We start from the raw sequence: 17,528 nt of genomic DNA on the forward strand, positions 1-17,528 counted from the left end.
TCTTCTGCCCCAGACAGGATGGCCCACGGGAGACCACCCAGGAAGAAAGCTCCGGTTCTGGAAACTCCACTCAGCATCCCCTGGCTGTGCCTCCCTCTGGCCCCACTTCTGCCCAGAGCCAGGCAAGCTGCCACGGGCCCCGGGTCCCAGGCAGACACCCACTGGAGACCTCTCTGCCCCCCCGGGAGGCGTCCCACCTGCACCTCCAAGAGCCCCAGGCCCCGCCCAGCCCGTGCCCGCATCTGCAAGCACACGCTGAAAGTGGCCTTCGGGGCACTCATCCAGGTCACTCTGTTCCCATGTGCCAGTGACCCCTGCACAGGAGAGCACCAGACCGCCGCCCAAGCCCTCAGCCAACACAGCCTGTGGCCGCGGGCACCCCACCCGGGCTCCACCTGGCACAGCACCAAGGGCATCGGTCTGTCGCCCTAAGGGTCTTGGACCACCGCATCCCAGCACCCCAGGAGGGGTCTGGGAGAAAACCCCCTTGGCCAGAACACGTCTGAAGATACAGCACAGACCTGACCGCTGCACTCGGCATGACAAAGAAACTCACTCTCAGCGTGGCCTCCCAGAGGAGAACTTACTGGAAGAGTAACGGCCTGAGCGCCGGCCACCGAAGCCTCCGGGGCCGACAGCAGAGCCCCCGGTTCCCACCCCGACGGAGGAGGAGGTTCCAGTGCAGAAATCAAACCCACGTCCCACAGGGCACCGACCCCGGAGGATGCCCGTAGGGGTGACAGCTGGCCCCGAGCACTCTCCTGAGCACCGGCACCCTGTGACGCTCGTTCCCAGGACGGCAGACCGAGCACGGGGCCTCTCATCACCCTGAGGTTCTGACCTCTGATCCGGGTACAGAGGCCGCCGGCTCAGTGACCGACACCCCCAAACGGCAGCCAAACACCGCAGGTGTTCCACACTGGGTGTCCCTGTCCCCCCACAGCTGTCTCCTACAGGGAGAGCCGTGGGCCGGGAGGCCGTGCCACGCCGGCCCATCACACGCCCCAGACCTGACACGGGCGGTCACGGCCTGGCTGCCGCCAAGCGTCCTGCCGGGCCAGCCTGTCCCGCGACATGAATGGCTAGCAGCGTCCAGAGCACAGAGGGGCCACATCCCGCACGAGTCATGCCAGGACTGAGGCACACGCGGCACCTGGTCAGAGGTTGGCTGACAGCCACGTAAGGGTCAGGAGGCGGGTGCGGGAGAACAGGCACCACAGCCAAGAGTCGCGTGCAGGTGCGTCACGCTGATGGGAGAATGACCCGTTAGTACGAGGCCGTGACCGTGGAGGTGGGACGGCCACGTGCGCTCTGGGTGGACAAGGAGACCCAAACGATGCTGCAGGCCAGGCCGCGGGCGCAGCACGCACTGGCAGGGACGGGGCGCCAGCGGCGCAGCCCGACGGGAACTCCCTCCTCGCCGCAGACGGCCGGGGCGGCTTCCCAACGTGGAAACAAACCCGGGACAGCACCGCGTGCTACTCGTCTGTGAGCCCCGGGAAGGGAGCCCAGCCCCCCTGCCACGCACCCCCACACCTGGCTGGGGGCCAGCCCGGCTCAGACAGGAACGTGCTGGCGTCCCTCCCCCGCTTTCACGTCCCTGTTGCTCAGCCGTCCGGGCCATCCCGGGGTGCTGCCCTCAGTCCAAGCGCAGACAGGAGGCCTGGGCGTTGGGGACGAGGCCAGAGGCCCTGGGGTGTGCGTGGCCGCGCACGGAGGCCTGGAGAGGTGACACAGGAGAGAGGGACAGGTGGTGACCAAGGGCCAGGAGGGCGAGGTGGGCGGTCAGCAGCGCCAGCCCCGGTGTCCCTTCTGGATTTCCACACGGAGGACCCGGGGCAGGGTCCTCAGAAGCCCCGACCAGAAGACGCCTGGGCTGAGGCGCTGGAGAGAGAGCACACGTTTCGCGTCACGACACTGCACGGGCTGCGGTGCGGCCACTCGGGAGGGTTTATTAGCAAGGGCGTTACGGGAATGATGGGGCGGCCTGCCTCCCGCGGGGGCGGGATCCCGCCCTCCTCGTCGCCAGGCCACCACAGGAGGGCCAGTGCCGACGTGAGCGGGCAGCCCCGCCCACAGGCTCCCACCCGAGGTGCCGTCTTCGTGCCACAGCTGGTTTCTTGGGTCAGACGGGAGGAGACGTGGGGACCAAGTGCAGACGCGGTGGCCGTCCCAGCTGCTGGGGGCCGGTGCGCGGCGGGGCCTACCAGTCCTGGTTGTCCCAGCCCTCGTCCACCGGAGCCGCCGGCGGCACCGCCTTCTTGGGGGCCTTGGCTCTGCCCTCCCCGCTGCCCCCCCAGGCCTCCCCGAGGTCGCTGTTGTCGCTGTTCCTGTTGTTGGACGCGGAGCCCGAGCCCCACACGTCCCAGCTGTCCGAGCTCCGCTTCTCGGCCGAGGCGTCCGCACACGTCCAGCTGTCGCTGCTTGGGGACCTGTGGCCCCTGGTGGGGTCGGCGCTCCCGAAGGTCTCCCAGAAGCTCTGGTCGACGGTGTTCTGGGGGTTGTCCCCACTGCCGCTTCGGTAGCTCTGGCCCTCCGGGGGTCTCGGGGGGAGAGAGGGAGACTGAGGACCAGCCAGAGCCACCAGGCCCTCCCTCGGCGTGCTCCCCAGTGTCCTCCCCGAGATGGGGCTCAGGGCCCCATCTGGCGTGACGTCCACACCAGAGCTCAGGGCGGCTCTGCCTTGGAGCTGAGGGCACGGAACCCTCTGAAAGGACTTGGGCAGGCCCCTTGCGGCCAGAGCCCAGCTCCGCCAGTCCTACCCCACAAGAAGCATGTCCCGGTGACTGAGGGAACAAGGCCTCTCGTGCCCCCAACGGGCCCCCTGACCCCAAGTGCTCAGGCCCCACATGGTCCAGAGGGTGACCCCAACGGGCCCCCTGGCGCAGTCATGCTACCCAAACCTCGGGACAGAACGTCAGGAAGACGCGTGGTGCGAGTTCTCCCTGCCCAGCCGGCCCCAAGCGGACGGTGAACGAGGGGACAGCATCCACCCACCGGACCCGAGACCGCACACGAGGGCTCAGCGCCCGTCTCCAGACTGAACCCCTACGCCCATCCCTCAGGGGCCCGGGTACAGCCACACTGAGCACGGGGGCCAGAGCAAGAGGTCGGGCTGCCAGCTGGCTCTGGGGGCTGCTGCAACCCCTGCACCCCTGGGGGTGACGTGCCCCACAGACCTTGTGGGAAGAAACCCAGGGAAAGGGGGCTCCTGCCTTCAGGACAGAGGGACGGGGGCAGCAGCATACCTGTCCGAGGGGTCCTCCGCTCTCCCAGAGAAAAAGGTGGTGACGTCCCGCCAGCCCCTACTGCCGGCCCCCTGGACCTAGAAGGGACAGAGGAGGCAGCTGAGCGGGGTCCTCACGCACGGCACACACGGCCTTTCACTTAAAGCCCCCGAGAGGCTCAGAAACGCAAGCAGCGTGGCAGGGGCTTAGGGCCCCGCTGTCCCACACTCCCCCCCCCCCCCCAGCCCGCCGGGGCGGCCGGTGGCCAGGGACGCCCACGGGCACAGAGAGGCCCAGGGCTCAGCAGCTCCAGGAGACGCCGAGCAGGCAAAGGCCCCTGCACGCCCTCGCGGAGCGTCAAGGTCGGCACTCACCAAGGAAAGGGCAGCGGCAGCAAAACAAAGGCAGAAGAAAAAGAAGCGACAGGTTAGCGGACGGACGGAAGCCGCGTCAAGCCGTCTCCACATTCCTGTGGCGCCGGCACCGCAGGGCCTCTCTGACCCTCCTCCTGCGTCAGCGGGCGCTCAGCCCCTTCCCGCGCTCGGCTCCGGGTGCCCCGGAATGTGGAGACTGGCTTCCAGCGGCGCCCGGGGGGCCCGCCCTACCTTGGACGCCAACTGAGAGACCCCACTGGACACATCCTCAAAAATCTTTCCCTCCTTCACCTGCGTGGGTTAAAACAGCACCTTCAGCGGAGCGGCGGAAGCCGCACGGTCGCCCGTCTCTGACAAAGGACCGACGCAAACTGAAGAGCCCTGTGGCAGCAGCCGCGTGGGACCCTATCTCCCCCCTGGGCTGCCCCCTCCCCAGACGTGAAGGCGCCGGGGCCACTGACTCCAGCCCAGCCTGGTTTAACGCGGCGTCCTCCCTGGCAGGGGACTGTGTCACCGACAACCTCCTGAGGACAGACCGACAATGTCCGAGGTCCCCAGCCCGCGAGAGCTTCCCGCGCTCGGTCAGCTGGGTCCCCACAGGAGGGCAGGACTCACCACCCCCCCCCTCCCCCCCCCCCGCCGAGTAGGAGCTGACGGATAGAGCCCCCTACACCAGCTGCTCCCCTGGACGAGGGCCCACTGGGGGCCGAGGGCCACGTTACCTTCTCCTGGGCGGGTTTGAGGACGTTCTCGTTCAGACTGTGGCCCACCTCCGAAGCCTGTGCAAACGGGGGCAAGTCAGGGGAGCTCCCCAGGCAGCGCGTCCCCCAGGGCACGGGTTGGCATGGTGGCCACGAGCTTGGCCGACAGAGCGAAGGCGGGAGACGGTGAGCGGCCCGGCGGCACACAGATGCCTCCCGCGCTCCTGGCGCTGCGCTAGGAGCGGCCCCCAGGCACGCTGGCTGTGGGGCGGCCAGAGACCACCGTCCCAGGCCTCCTCGCTCCAGACGGAGAGGCTCAGAGAGGCAGCAAGTAGTCGGGAGCCCGCCCCAGCCGGTGGCCACCTCCAAGTGTTCCCAGCAGAGCCCCCGCGATCCCGGCCCATGAAGACCACCGCCGTGCCGGCTACAGGTCCCAGGCTACCCCCTCGACGGGAACGCAGGCAGGCGCACCCACGGTCACCAGAGCAAAGGGGACGGAGCCGGAGGACGAGCCAAGGTGGGTGACTGGTGGGGGGCGGGGGGGGGACGACGGGGCAGCCAAGAGCACGTCAAGCAGCAGCAGCCTCGGTGGACCGGGTAGCCACGTGGGCGCCCAACGCTTGCCACCGGGATTCGCTCCTTCCAGTGATTTGGCTCGAGGTGATCAAGCCGGGAAATGAAAATCCTGCCAAGCAGCTCCTGGTGCCCCGGCAAAAGCAATGTCCCCGGTTCCCGACTCCAGAGCACCACGAGCGGGCCAGACGGGCCCAGTGGGCTGGCGAGGAGCGCCGAGGGTGTGCACACGTAAGCAAGGACACATGACAGGCCACCGTCCAGAACAGCTCAGGGCAAAGCAAGTGACGAGCGCAGAGACAGGGATAGGCATGCACGAGAACAGGCTCGGGCCTTACCGGCTCTGGCTGCTGCTTGGAGCCCCAAAACTTTACCGAGACAGCAAGGGAGCGGGTTGGGGGGCAGAGAGTGGGGTGGGGGGATAAAAGAGAGAGAGAGAGGGAAACAGAGAGAGAGAGAGAGAGAGAGACAGCGCGGGCGCTAGGAGCATTTGACATAGACCAGGAAGCACGTCCAAACATGTCAATAGCCTCACGTTCTCATGGCATCACCCCAGCAGGTGTCCCCAAAAGTGGCTTTGAGTACACACTTCTTGCCATCAGACCTCACTGCTTTCCACTCCCAACGTGCAACTCCCGGAACCGCAAGAGCGAGCGAGCCAGGAGCCCGGGAGGGGGGCCGGGTGAGAAATCACCCTCGGGCAGGCTCTGCTGCAGAAGTAACCATCCTCCCGCCTGGGACCGCCTCCAGGGCTGCCGCCTCCTGCACAGTCCTGACTCCCAACAGCAGACACAGGCGGCCCAGCTCCAGTACCCCTGGGGACTGCCGGGGCTACCAAGATTTGAAGGAAAAGGCCAAGGCCCAAGGCCCCCAACCACCACCCACAAAGAGAACGCACTCACCGGGGAAGGATGAGTGCTATTTCCATAGAACCCAGACCCACCATCCCAAGGAAGGGCCGGGCGCGGCCTGCGTGCGGCTGCCTACCCCCCTCCCCACAACGCATAGCCTCAGCAGCACCCAGCTTCCCTTCGCCAACCACACAGGGGCCCTCCAGCAGTGCAGGGCCCAGGCTGCGATGGAGGGGTGATTTTAGCCCTGCAGGCCCCAGGCAGATGCGGCCTCTTACCCATCTGCACACGGACGTGGGAGCCTGGGCCAAGTGCGGGAGCACAGGCCTGTCCACACCTGAGCCACAGACACGTCCCCTCCCCCAAGCACACGGCCCAAGGAGGGCACACCAGGCAGAGTCCAAACACCAACAGGACATCAGACTAGGAATTTTAACAGCACAGAACACAGAAGCTTCCTTTGTTACCTTCTGACTTGCTTGAGATCCGAATTTCGTTGCCTGAAAAGAAAATCGACGTGGCTCTGGGACCTCCTGTCCCAACGCCAGGCCCCAGGCTGCACCTCCGCAGGGCTGAGACAAAGCTCTGGCCTAAGTCTGTCTGCTGACAGCCACCCACCCCACAGTAGCTCCTGGAGCACGAGGCCAGCTCCCTGTCGGAGGAAGGCCATCGGGAGGGACACCCACACGGTACCCGGGCCTGGGGCAGCAGGCCCACCAGGAGGTGGTGGCCACCCCAGCCCTGTCACCTAGGGGCTTTCCCATGGCCCAGACCATACCACCTACTCGGTGCCCAGGGCAGTCACACAGCTCGCCCTAGCACGGCACCCCGCCACTAAGAAAGATTCCAGCTGAAAGACACCTGCACCCCTGTGCTGCACCTTCCGAAGCCAAGTACACAGAGACAACCAGCAGAGGCTGAAGCACCAGGGCCACAGGGCCTGGGCCCCTCAACGCTGAGCTCCTCCCAGGCTGGGCAGGGCAGGATGCTGGGCACAGTGGCCCACGGGGACCACTGAGAAGCGTCCACAGCGACTTCACTCCAGCCCAGAGCCTGCCCAGGGCTCTCCCTTCTCGGGGTGACCTTCCTCAGCACGGCCACACTGGCCGGGCAACCTGCTGGATCCCACCCACAGCCTCCTCTCCAGGCTGACATCCCTAGACAGGTTTCTGGTCTGTTCTTTTCCAAGCACAGGCCCACTCTCCACTTGTCCTGACAAGATCCCTAACCCCGTCGCTAAGGCAAGGGTGAGAGAATGGTCGGCTTGCACAAACGCTACTCTGTGCCCAGAAGCAGAACCTCAAAGGCCGGCAGGACCGCTCAGCCTACAGGGGTCACGACATGCCCCACCTCAAGACGGCACACATCTCTTAGGGACGCTGGCCCTCAGCAAACAGCGCTGCCCTGACACGGAGGCAGATGGCCGCTACAGAGCAGAGAACGGTGTGGCCCTGAGGTCTGCCACAGCCTCGGGGGCTCCGGGCCAATGGCGCACAGCCTGGGCCTGGGAATGCTCTCCAACCGTCAGTTGGAGCCCCTTCAAGACCCTTCTGCACCCCCAGACCCCAGAGCAGCCCAGCCCGCCTGGGTCCTACGGGTGGAGCACTGGGGCGGGCTACTCACACCCTCCTTGGCAGCCGAGGCAAACTTGCTCGCTCCGGTGGTGAAACTGCTCCAGCCCTGAAAAGAGAGGCCACGGTGAGGCTGCGGGGGCGCCTCCCAGGCAGGCTTCATCTGCCACGCCGCCCACCTCTCGGCGGAGGGGCTGCCCGCGTGCGCATCCAGCTCCGCAGGAAGGCCGCCCCCACGGTGCTCTGTCCACAGCTGCAGCCCGGCCTCCCACGAAGAACGGGTTCCCACCGCGGGCACGCCTGGACAGCACGCCCCCGACCGGTGGCCACGGCAGCCGGGACAGCGCCCGCGACTCTGCGGCGCTCCCCCAGCCCTGACCGTCCGGACCTCACCTCGAGCACGTGGCCATGCTTTCGTCTGCTCTCCACCCCCCACCTCCCCTCAAGGGGCAGGGGCCTGGCACCCAGTCTGTAGAGATGCCTGTTCTCTTTGCCCAAGTTCGAGGCTTCCCCCTGAGCCTCCGAATCCAGTCGAGACCATTTAAAAACATAAATGGCTCACTTAAACCTCAGCTTCCCAACAGAGCCTCCTCCCCCCAAACAATGAGACAACTGCGTTCAGCTTCTTGCGTGAGAACTAAAACGCGGCAGGAGGAGACATGGAAACACGCACGTGCCCCGTACGGGCGGGGGTCTGTTTTTTCGCAGAGCAACTCTCAGGCAGCAGGCTGTCGGCTGGAGGCGTGCCTTTCCGCCCTGGAGCAGTGACCTCGGCTGCCCAGCGCCCCGGCAGGCCTTCCCCAGGCCGCCAAGGGCAGTGGGCACCCTTCCGAGGGTGCTAGAGCCCACACGGCTCAGCTGCCCGCTGTGCCCGGAGCTCTGCCAGGACAGGCACCACACAGAAAGTCGTGCTCTGAAGAACCCCTCCCCCGTTCACTGGCAACAAGGATCTCTAGTCACAGTGAAGAAAGCTCTCTGCGCGTGCGGACCTGAACGCCCCAGGCGAATGAACCTGGCTGTAAAGAAAACAGGCCTCCTGCAGAGGGCGGTCCCCGGGGCAAGACGCGGTCCTCACCGAGCACAGGGACGACACGGCACTGCTGAGGAAGTCGTCTTCCCTCCTGGGGGGGGGCACTGTGTTCCCAAACCCGACGTAGCGGTTCTCCTGGGCCCTGACAGGGAGACACAGGCGCAGCCCCACTGCTCCCGACGGCCTCGGGACAAGAGGCCCCCAGACCCCGGATGGAGGTGGGGGACCCCCCTCCCTGAGTACGTGTATCCACAGCGGTGGCGGGGGGATGGCATGGGGTAGGCTACCCCCTGCTCACTGAAAAAGACCCTCCTGCTGCATTCAGTCGGGGCCCCCGGCCGGACCCACAGCCCCCAGACGGTTATGGCAAAAAGCGTTGAAGTTATTTGACAGCTCCGGAGACAAAAACTCGTTTACGTGTCAGGTTGGGTTCTTTTTTCCTTCTAAATGTTGGGCTTTCTCTCCAATCAAAACTGCGCTTCAAACCTGGGCTGGCCCAGGGACAGCAGTTCAGGACCCGCACGCAGACTCTGCACACAGCAATGGGCCCCAGCCCACGGCCCGGGGGACAGTCCCGCCCGGAGGGACCCCGCCCAGAGCCATCCAGCCACCAAACCCCTTGCTGCCCGCGGCCTCACCCCTGGTAGGAGCCGAGATCGCCATTCAGCCAGTCTTCAAAAGCTTTGTCTGAGGAGCCGGTGGAGCTCTGTGGGTGGCCAGAGGCTCTGAAATGGGAGTCAAAGTTCAATGAGGCCGAGGGAGGTCGGGCAGGTGCCTGAGGGAACCAGGTGGGTCTCTGGGAGGTGCTCTCTCTCCACCAGGTCGCACTGGGGTCCTCCAAGAATGGAACACCTGAGGCCAGCTGGCCTCCAGCTCTGTCCCAAAGGCAGCTCGGGCTCGGTGGCCGAGGCTGGCGACAAGCAAGCAGATACACTGTAGCCCCAGCTGGGGCCGCAAAGGGACCCCGAGAGCGGCTCCATCCTGCCCGTGCCGGCAGGGAAGCAGCCCAGAGGCTGGTGAGACTGAGGCTGAAGCAAGCACCCCGGCAGTGGCAGTGGGGGGGTGGCCTGGGCACCCCCGGTGCAAACAGGGAGCCTTCTCTAGACCGGCCACCCCAGAACAATGCCTCGGCCGTGCAGGAGGACACGGGATGTGCCGTGGGGACCAGCCTGACCACAGCATAGCTGCACTCGGGGGGGCGGGCCACCCTCCGAGAGGACAAAGGCCGCTTCCCAGAGATGCACACGTGTCACGGGCGTCTGGCAGAGCCTGCACCGAACGGGCCCTTGGGAGGTGGGGAGGTACCAGCTTCTACCTCAGGCACAACTTTACGCTTGCATTTCTACCGAAAGCCTGTGTTGCTTCGGCAACCTAGAACGTTCTCTTTCCCACTGACTTTTGGGCGTGTCTCACAACGTGAGCCGTCACCACAACAGTAAGGGGATCCTGAGCTAAGATCAGGGCCGAGATCGGGGCCGAGATCGGGGCTGGGCCGAGAACAGCGCGGAGCCAGACGAGAGGAGCAGCTACCGGGGGGCAGTGGTCGCCAGCGCCTTGGGCTGGGGTGGGGTCCAGTTCTGGGCAGGCGAGGACTCCAGAGACCATTCTCTGCCTTCAGCTAGGGCGGCCACCTGCCAAGGGGACACAGGGATCAGAGAGCCTGTGGCTGCCAGGAGGGACCGGCGACGTCACCCGCTCCAGCATATGCTGCTCCCAGCCCCTCCCAGGCTCAGCGGCCACGGGCTGGGGCCACCCTGACACACGTCAACGGCAAGACCGACTGGGGCTCACGCTGGCGGCAGTGAACAGCGGTGCCGGTGAGTTCCCAGGCAGCGGCTCCAACCCCGAGGGACATGGTTCCTCCGGCAGGCGTGGCCGTCCTGGGATGGTCTGGCCACCACACAGAGATGTGGGAATGCGGTGCTCCCCCAGAGGGTGTGGGGAAGGCCCGTTCTCACCCCCGCCACTACACACCACCCGCCCCCACGTGGGACGAGGCGGCCCGCGTGTCCTGTCCGCAGGCGTATCAGGGTCCACAGAAGAATGCCAACGCCCAGACAACAGCCAGCAGGCAGGCCCCCGGCACGGCTGGTCAGCCTGTCCCCACCTTGTCCCTGAAGAGGGCTGCGGCCTTGCTGTTGTACTTCTCCTGCAGGGACCAGCACGGGTCATAGTCCTCCTGAGACTCCAGGAACTCTCGGAACTTCGCGTTCCCCCCAGCTCTCATCTTCTCGAGCTCCGCGTCCTTCCATTTGTCCATGGTAACAGAGCGCACAAAGCTAGAAGCCGGGCGCCGATCCAGTTAGCAGCACTGGGTACCCAGGAGCCGCCCCCCACGCCCGCCCCAACCAGGGCGTGGACAGGACACTTGAGCTCCCCCGGGGCGGAAGCCTGGCCGCGATGCCCCCGAGGGCACGCAGAGCCAGCAAGGTGGCAAGTGTTGGTCCATCATCCCACACCCAGCAGTGGGCCCTCGACCGCGGCCGAGGATCCCCGGGGGGCCGGGGGTGCGGGGGGAGCAGGGCACTGACCTGAGGTGCACCCCAAGCCCGCGGTGCTTCCCCGAGCACTCCAGGCAGATCCAGATGCCATAGGTCACGCTCACCCACTGGGGGTTGAATGCTCCGCACTCAAAACACAGCTGCAGAGAAACCACATGCGACTCACCCAGGCACGCAGGGCAGAGCCCAGGGGCCCCAAAGGCCCCACAGGTGCCCCCAAGAGGGAGCAGGGGAGAGGCCGACTCAAGACCGGCAGCCACAGGGCGAGCTTTGAGGCTACAGGTCGCTTCCGAGAGGTTTGCTGAAGCTCAAAGCACCGAAGCAAAGCAGACGCTTACGTTGTTTTCATCTTGCGCTCTGACTTCTTTAAGAACTTTCCTGGTTCGTGGGCTGGCCATGGTGCTGAAAGGAGAGAAGAAACTTGAAAAACTTACAAACAGGTTACTTTACGAGAAGACCAATTAGGGCAAAGACACCATAACACACAGCTTCAAAGAAACCCCGCTGAGCTGCCTGGAAGCTCTGGGCAACACCCCTAACCTACTACAGGCAGTGTCGGGGAACCGCTCACACAAGGAAACTGTCCCCCACTCTCTAAGAGAAACCTACAGCGGTCTGCATGCTCCCAGGCCAAAAGCAACGTGACTACGGAGAACAACGTAATCAGCAGCGTCCGCTTTGCTTAAGCATCACGCACCACCGAGACTCCGCAATCTGTACAACATCCTGTCTTGAGAAAACCCGTATCGAGGGGTGGTCTTTATAAAATGTGCACAGACTGGCCGCTAAATCTGACCGCCCGCCCGAAGGCCAACACACCAGACGTGGGCCAATAATCACGGAAGACGGGGAGCCCCAGGTTCTCTGCGCATCACACCTTCCACTCCCCAGCGGGCAGCGTGGGGCGGAAGTGGGAGCCCTAACTGAGGTGTGGAGAGGCTGACCTGTGGGAGGGTCTACGGGTAGGTCCTCTGTAGGGCCACTGTGATGGAGGTGACCGGTGGCATGACCACGGCAGGACAGACCTGCCACCCTGCCTCACGGGGACGCTGTCGGGAACAACAGCCACATAACTTGGGCTGAAGAGCGGAACCAACTCTGTACGGATCTCCTAGCTTTGGCAAAGTTCAAGGTCAACCCCTGGCCCGCTGAATTCACGACCAGGACCACTGACATAATAAGATTCGAGCCAGGAGCCAGCACAGCGCTGGACATAAAGCAACACCGTGGTTCTGCACACACCACGACCGCTCGGCCGTGGGCCCCAGGCCACCTCTCTGCCGCCTGGACAGACCCTCTACTGACGGTGCAGCCTACACAACCCAGGAGGAGCTTCTCTGCCCTGTATCTCACCTTTAACCTTAGTACACAGAACTAAGTCACAGACGGGAACGCCGACTCTCCACACAACTGACCTTTCTAAATCTGGAAGGCCACAACTTTGATGTTCCCGCTCTGAGGCTCGTTGAAGCAAGCAAGAAATGAACAGTTGTTTCTGGTTTTCGGTAACTGACGGAAACAAAACCCAGAGTTCACCCAAGGCTCCTCTGTGCTCTGCGGCTTTCTGTGCCGCGTGTGACAGTCCACCGAAAGCATCGGATCTTGAGGGCAAACACCTGAATCCGTAATCTGGGCCAGACTCATTCAAATGGGATACTGCTGTCACACTGAGCGCCTAGGCCACAGCACGGCATAGACGGGTAAGGGCACAGACAGGGAAGGAAGGGCACAGACACATAAGCGCACACTCTTGGAGAGACATCCTGCCGGGTCTGAGTCACCAAGCCCTCTCCACACATTCGTCTTGTGGCGGCCACTGGGGAAGCCCATGCAAGCTGGTGTGTGGGGCTGACATGCGTCCCTGCCCGATCAGGTCTCCGTACTCAGCCCTGTGCTCTTTCCTGAGGACTGTAGCTTCCCTCAGGGGTTCACATTCTGGTCAAGAGGGCACAGGCAAAGAAAAGCCAGAACGGGGCTGAGCTTGCTCTGAATTGGAAACTGTGTAACAGAAAATTGGGCAGAGCAAATGTTTGCAGAACTAGCAGAAAGGTAACATGTGGAAGCTAAACGACTTGATTTGGATTTAAAAGGAACTCCCCTTGGTGACCCGTTTGGAGGTGAGCATCCTTTAACCCTCTGAGATGCTAACTCTGATGCATGAAAACACCTCCTAACTTTCAAAACCATAAATAAGATTTATCCTGAGAAACAACCCAAAAAATCCTTAATGCTTGAAATCCAGATGGTAAAATGCAGCTTTCTGCAGGTGGACATAACTTCAGGAAACATTGAGCCAAACGAGGACACCTTTTCTTGGTTCATCAGGTAAGCCACTTGCTAACTGCTGAAAGCTGAGTCCTTAAGTTGGGACTTTCTCCATGTCTACCACTAAAAGTAGCTGAGGACGCTGCTCGGTGTCCAAGGCGCTTACACAGGTGACCAGGTGAAACAGAAAGCGCCCGAAGCACCCCTGTGGAAGCACAGACGATCTCCGAACCCCGGCCAGTAACGTCAGAGCTAATCACCCCCTGGGCCGTCGTCACCCTGCTGCACAGCGGTAACCAGAGCGTGGCAGGAGTGCCAGGCCCGCACTTAACGGGCACGATTACTCCTCAACACTGGCGACGAGGCCGATCACCGGGGCAGACAGGATGCATCCGCTTTACCTCCATCCACGCGAACCGAAATGGAACGGGTTGCTTCTGCCTCCCCGCGGGGGTCGTCCACGGCCAAGGGGCGGGAGCACAGGTGGCGAAGGGAGACCGGACGGCCCCCCTCCCCCGACCCTCACCCCCCCTCCCACGCTGGCCGGAACCCGTACTTGCCAGGGTGGAAGACGCCCAGACTCCAGCCCCGGCCCGACTGCACGCTCGTCCCGGCCAGCGCCAGCGCCCGAGGGAGGAAAGGGGCGAGCCGCGCCGGGGCCCGCGGCTGCGGGAGGATTCCAGCCCCCGAGGTGGGGGCGGCGGGCCGGGGGCGCGCGGGAGCGCCCGCCGAGGCGGACCGGGGAGCGGGCGCCGGGGGCCGCGGGTCACGCGCTTACCAGGCGGGGTCCGGGCTCGGTCTTGTGCGCCGGGGTCCGCCGGGGTCGGCCGGGCTCGGGCGCGCCGCTAGCTGCTCCGGGGACGCTCGCCGGCCGCCCACCCCGCAGCCACCAGCTTCCGACTACGTTGCGCCTCTCAAGGCATCACGGGAAGCCGGGGGGCGGGCCGGTGGGCCGGACTTCCGCCTCCGCCTGCCGGGCCGGAGCGAGGCCCCGCCCCTGTCGCCATGGGGACGCGGCGCGGCCGGATTGCGGCCGGAGTGCGGCCGCTGAGCGTCCCGCGGGGCCCGGCCGCCCGCCCTCCCGCACGGCGGGCACGGAAAACGCGTTCCCGCCTGCTCTCGCCGGGATGATTCCGGGACAGCTTCCTCGCCGGGGGCTGACTGGGAAGACGCGGCGGGGGAGGGGGCAGCCGGCGGGCTCCCCGGGGCGGGCGGTTGCGGAGTCCGCGCGTGTGCGTGCGGTGGACGGCACGGCGCGCCTCGGGGACGCTGAGCCCCCGGACTCCGCCCTCCGTCGGCGGGGCCCACCCGGAAGCCACGGGGCCCGAGCCATTTGGGGTGGTCCGACGCGCACGCGGGTGGGAGCGCGCACGGAGCGGTGCGAATGCAGCGCCCCGAATACGTGCCGATGCGCCTGCAGCAAAGGGAACCCTGAAAAGTGTTGATGTCGGGGGAGCGGGAATTGCAAGCGATTTTTTGTTTGGTTTGTCCTTGGTGCTTTCTGCGCATACGCCACATCCCTGTAACTTTTGGAATGACCACGTATAAACGTTTTTATTGAGGTATGATGTGCAGTCAGTAACGGGTACCGTTGAACCACTTGACCAATGCCTACCCCAATGTAACCTCCCCCGCGATCGGCTAAATCAGCTAGGGAACATTCCCATCCAGGCAACCACTGTTTGCGTTTCATCCTCACACCTTACTTTCACCTGTTCCAGAAATCTGTATAAATACAGTCATGCAGTATGTACTGTTTCAAATGGCTTCTTTCAGTTAACATGATGTTTTCAAAATCCCACGGAGTCGTGCGTATCTGTCTCGGGGATTTCATAAGAGAGGAATCATGCAGTACACGAAAGAAGCTTCTTTCACGCAGTATGATGTTTTCAGATTCATCCATGCTGTAGCTGTGTCAGCACTTCGTGCCTTTTCATAACTTAAGAACATTCCACTGAAGGCAATACCAGGGCGCCTGGGTGGCTCAGTCAGTTCAGTGTCCTACTCTTGATTTTGGCTCAGGTCATGATCTCACAGTTCGTGAGATTGAGCCCCTCCACATTGGTCTCTGCTGGGGGCGTGAGCCTGCTGAAGATTGTCTCTCTCCCTCTGCCCCTCTCCCCCGATCGCTCACTGTCTGCTTCTCTCAAAAAAATGCAGTGTATGGGGCGCCTGGGTGGCTCATTCGGTTGAGCGTCCGACTTCACCTCAGGTCACGATCTCGCGGTTTGTGGGTTTGAGCCTCGCGTCGGGCTCTGGGCTGATGGCTCAGAGCCTGGAGCCTGCTTCGGATTCTGTGTCTCCCTCTCTCTCTGCCCCTCCCCTGCTCATGCTCTGTCTCTCTCTGTCTCAAAAATAAATAAAATTAATTTTTTTTAAAGTGCAGTATCAGTTTGTTTATCCATTCACATATTGGACACCAGAGTCATTTAAAAAATGTGATATTATGAATAAAACTGCCTCATTTATGTACAAGTCTCTTTTGAAGGCATACTTTTAAATTTATCTTGTTTAACCTAGAAGCAAGATTGCTGAGGATGGGCAGGTGTACTTTGAACTTTATGTGACATTGCCTGACAGTCTTCCAAAATGGTCTTCCACCCGCAGTAAGAGAGTTCCACGTCTTTGTTAACAACTGGGATCGTCAGTCCTTACACTGCAGCCATTCTGGTGGGCACACAGTGGGGTTTCCCTCCGCTGTTGGCTGAGAGCTGCTGTGGGTGCTTAGCTTACTTCCAGAACTCCCAGCCTGCCTTGTGATGGCTGAGCCTGAGCACCCTGCCAAAGCCAGAGGAAATCCTCAGGGAGGGGCCGCTGGCATTCACGGGAATGATGGCACCAGCAGGGTCCACGTGGTGGCAATATGAGACTGGATGGCAGCACAAGAGCCTGTGGCTGGAACTGTAGGTTCCCCGAGTTCAGAGGGTGAGAGCCGTGAGCCGTATTAGTTACAGTGGGCTTCTTGGAGGAGGTGGGCTGGGAAGGGTGAGCAGATGTGGAAAAGGAGGTGAGGAAAAGGGAAGGCAGTCCTGGACAGGGCAGAGAAGGGGCCGTCATTTGTCACCGGCTAGACCAAACAACCACCAGAGGCTGCCTGCTTACAAACACAGGGAAACCTACTGGAAACAGCATCTGGACGTGGTTTGCCGCTTTCTGTGATCTCAAGGCTCTTGCAGCGTCCAAATAACAGGAGAAAACGCTCATTGACAACAGCAGCATCTGGCAATAAAGTGGTGAATGGTGCAGATTGTGCGGCTACAAACAGAAGATGTTTTATTACTCCCTCTGAAATATTTAGATAATTTGTTTCTCTTTGACAACCACAGGCAGTCATTAATTGTCAGTTACAGTAATAGGATCAGTCTGTGGTTTCTTGGGGGGGGGGGGGGCTTGAAGTTCTTGATGTGAATAGACCTGAAGGGAATGCCAAGGGTAGCAAAATGCAAGCCTCAGGGAAACAGCCACACAAAGTTGCAGAGCTCTTGGCGCCAGCCCAGCCACACCAGGTGAGCAGAAATGAAGTCCCCGCAAGCCGGGGAGTGTAGGTCATCTGCGAGGTCGCTGTGGGAGCTGGGGCAAATCACAGCACTTTGTCCTGACTCGGGTTCTCCACTGGGGAAGGGCAGTCTTCGATTCCCTTTCAGGCCAGGAGCGCGTACTTCCTGAGCACTTTCCCGAAGTCAGGCCCTGGGCTTGATAAGGAAGGCCTTGTAAAGCGGCACAACCACCATGCATGCTCTGATATGACCCATTGTTCAGATGACAAAACTGAGCTGCAGAACAAATAAGCAATTCTCCCAAGACGAAAAGGCAGCTCAATGGAGCCAAGGTTTGCACCCAGCTTCTGTAACAGCCTCCTCAGAGTAGAAGGCAGGTGTGTGGAGCTGGGCATCCACGGGGCGGGGGGGGGGGGGGGGTAGCCAGGTGTGTCTCCGGGTGGGGACACCCAGCACCGGTCTCTGGCCTTGTCTGGGCCCCATAGCTAGGTCAGCTGGATCCAGGGGGTCCAGCCAGCTGCCAGCAGGGGTGGCAGAGGCTGAGGAAACAGCTGGAGCTTCACAGGGCTGGTGAGGGCCGTGTGTGTGCATGCGTGTATATGTCCGCATCTGTGAAGGTGTTTGGGTCTGCACGTGTGTGCATCAGGCATGTGTGTGCATGTGATGTGTGTGTGCTTGTGCGTGTAGGGGTGTGTGTTGTGTGCAAATGTACAGGTGCATTCGAGTCTGTGATGTGCGTGTGCATGCAGACGTGTATGCTTGTGCAGATGTGTACGTGTGTGCATCAGATGTCCGCGTGTGCCTGTGGCCGCTGCATACGTGTGCACAGGTATGGTGTATATGGGTCCGTGCCTGAGGCTCGTCAGGTTCAGTTTCATCGCACCGAGTCAAGCACCTGCACGGACGGAACCAGGGCTTCCTGGAGAGGCAGGTCCTGC

General features: G+C 62.7%; 1 protein-coding gene across 8 annotated transcripts; it reads right to left on the reverse strand.

Moving 5' to 3' along the window:
- Positions 1-1,927: 1,927 nt before the first annotated feature.
- On the reverse strand, positions 1,928-14,024 carry ARFGAP1 (ADP ribosylation factor GTPase activating protein 1). Of its 8 annotated transcripts, none has more exons than XM_019426327.2 (14): positions 13,872-14,024; positions 11,167-11,230; positions 10,859-10,968; positions 10,435-10,606; positions 9,858-9,958; positions 8,966-9,052; positions 8,373-8,469; positions 7,350-7,406; positions 6,194-6,226; positions 5,214-5,243; positions 4,324-4,380; positions 3,833-3,892; positions 3,249-3,325; positions 1,928-2,543 (listed from the first exon to the last, which is right to left on the reverse strand). In XM_019426327.2, the coding sequence occupies exons 2-14, from the start codon at positions 11,224-11,226 to the stop codon at positions 2,204-2,206; spliced, it is 1,281 nt and encodes a 426-aa protein (XP_019281872.2). In that variant the 5' UTR covers positions 11,227-11,230; positions 13,872-14,024; the 3' UTR covers positions 1,928-2,203. The 8 variants fall into 8 exon arrangements, with proteins under 8 accessions (XP_019281872.2, XP_053746012.1, XP_053746011.1 ...); XM_053890037.1 differs by lacking the exon at positions 13,872-14,024 and adding an exon at positions 12,244-13,595 and having other exon boundaries at positions 3,249-3,319; XM_053890036.1 differs by lacking the exon at positions 13,872-14,024 and adding an exon at positions 12,244-13,594.
- Positions 14,025-17,528: the final 3,504 nt, after the last annotated feature.

The sequence above is a fragment of the Panthera pardus genome, unplaced genomic scaffold (assembly GCF_024362965.1).
Source record: "Panthera pardus isolate Hobbes unplaced genomic scaffold, ASM2436296v1 HiC_scaffold_25, whole genome shotgun sequence".
NCBI lineage: Eukaryota > Metazoa > Chordata > Mammalia > Carnivora > Felidae > Panthera > Panthera pardus.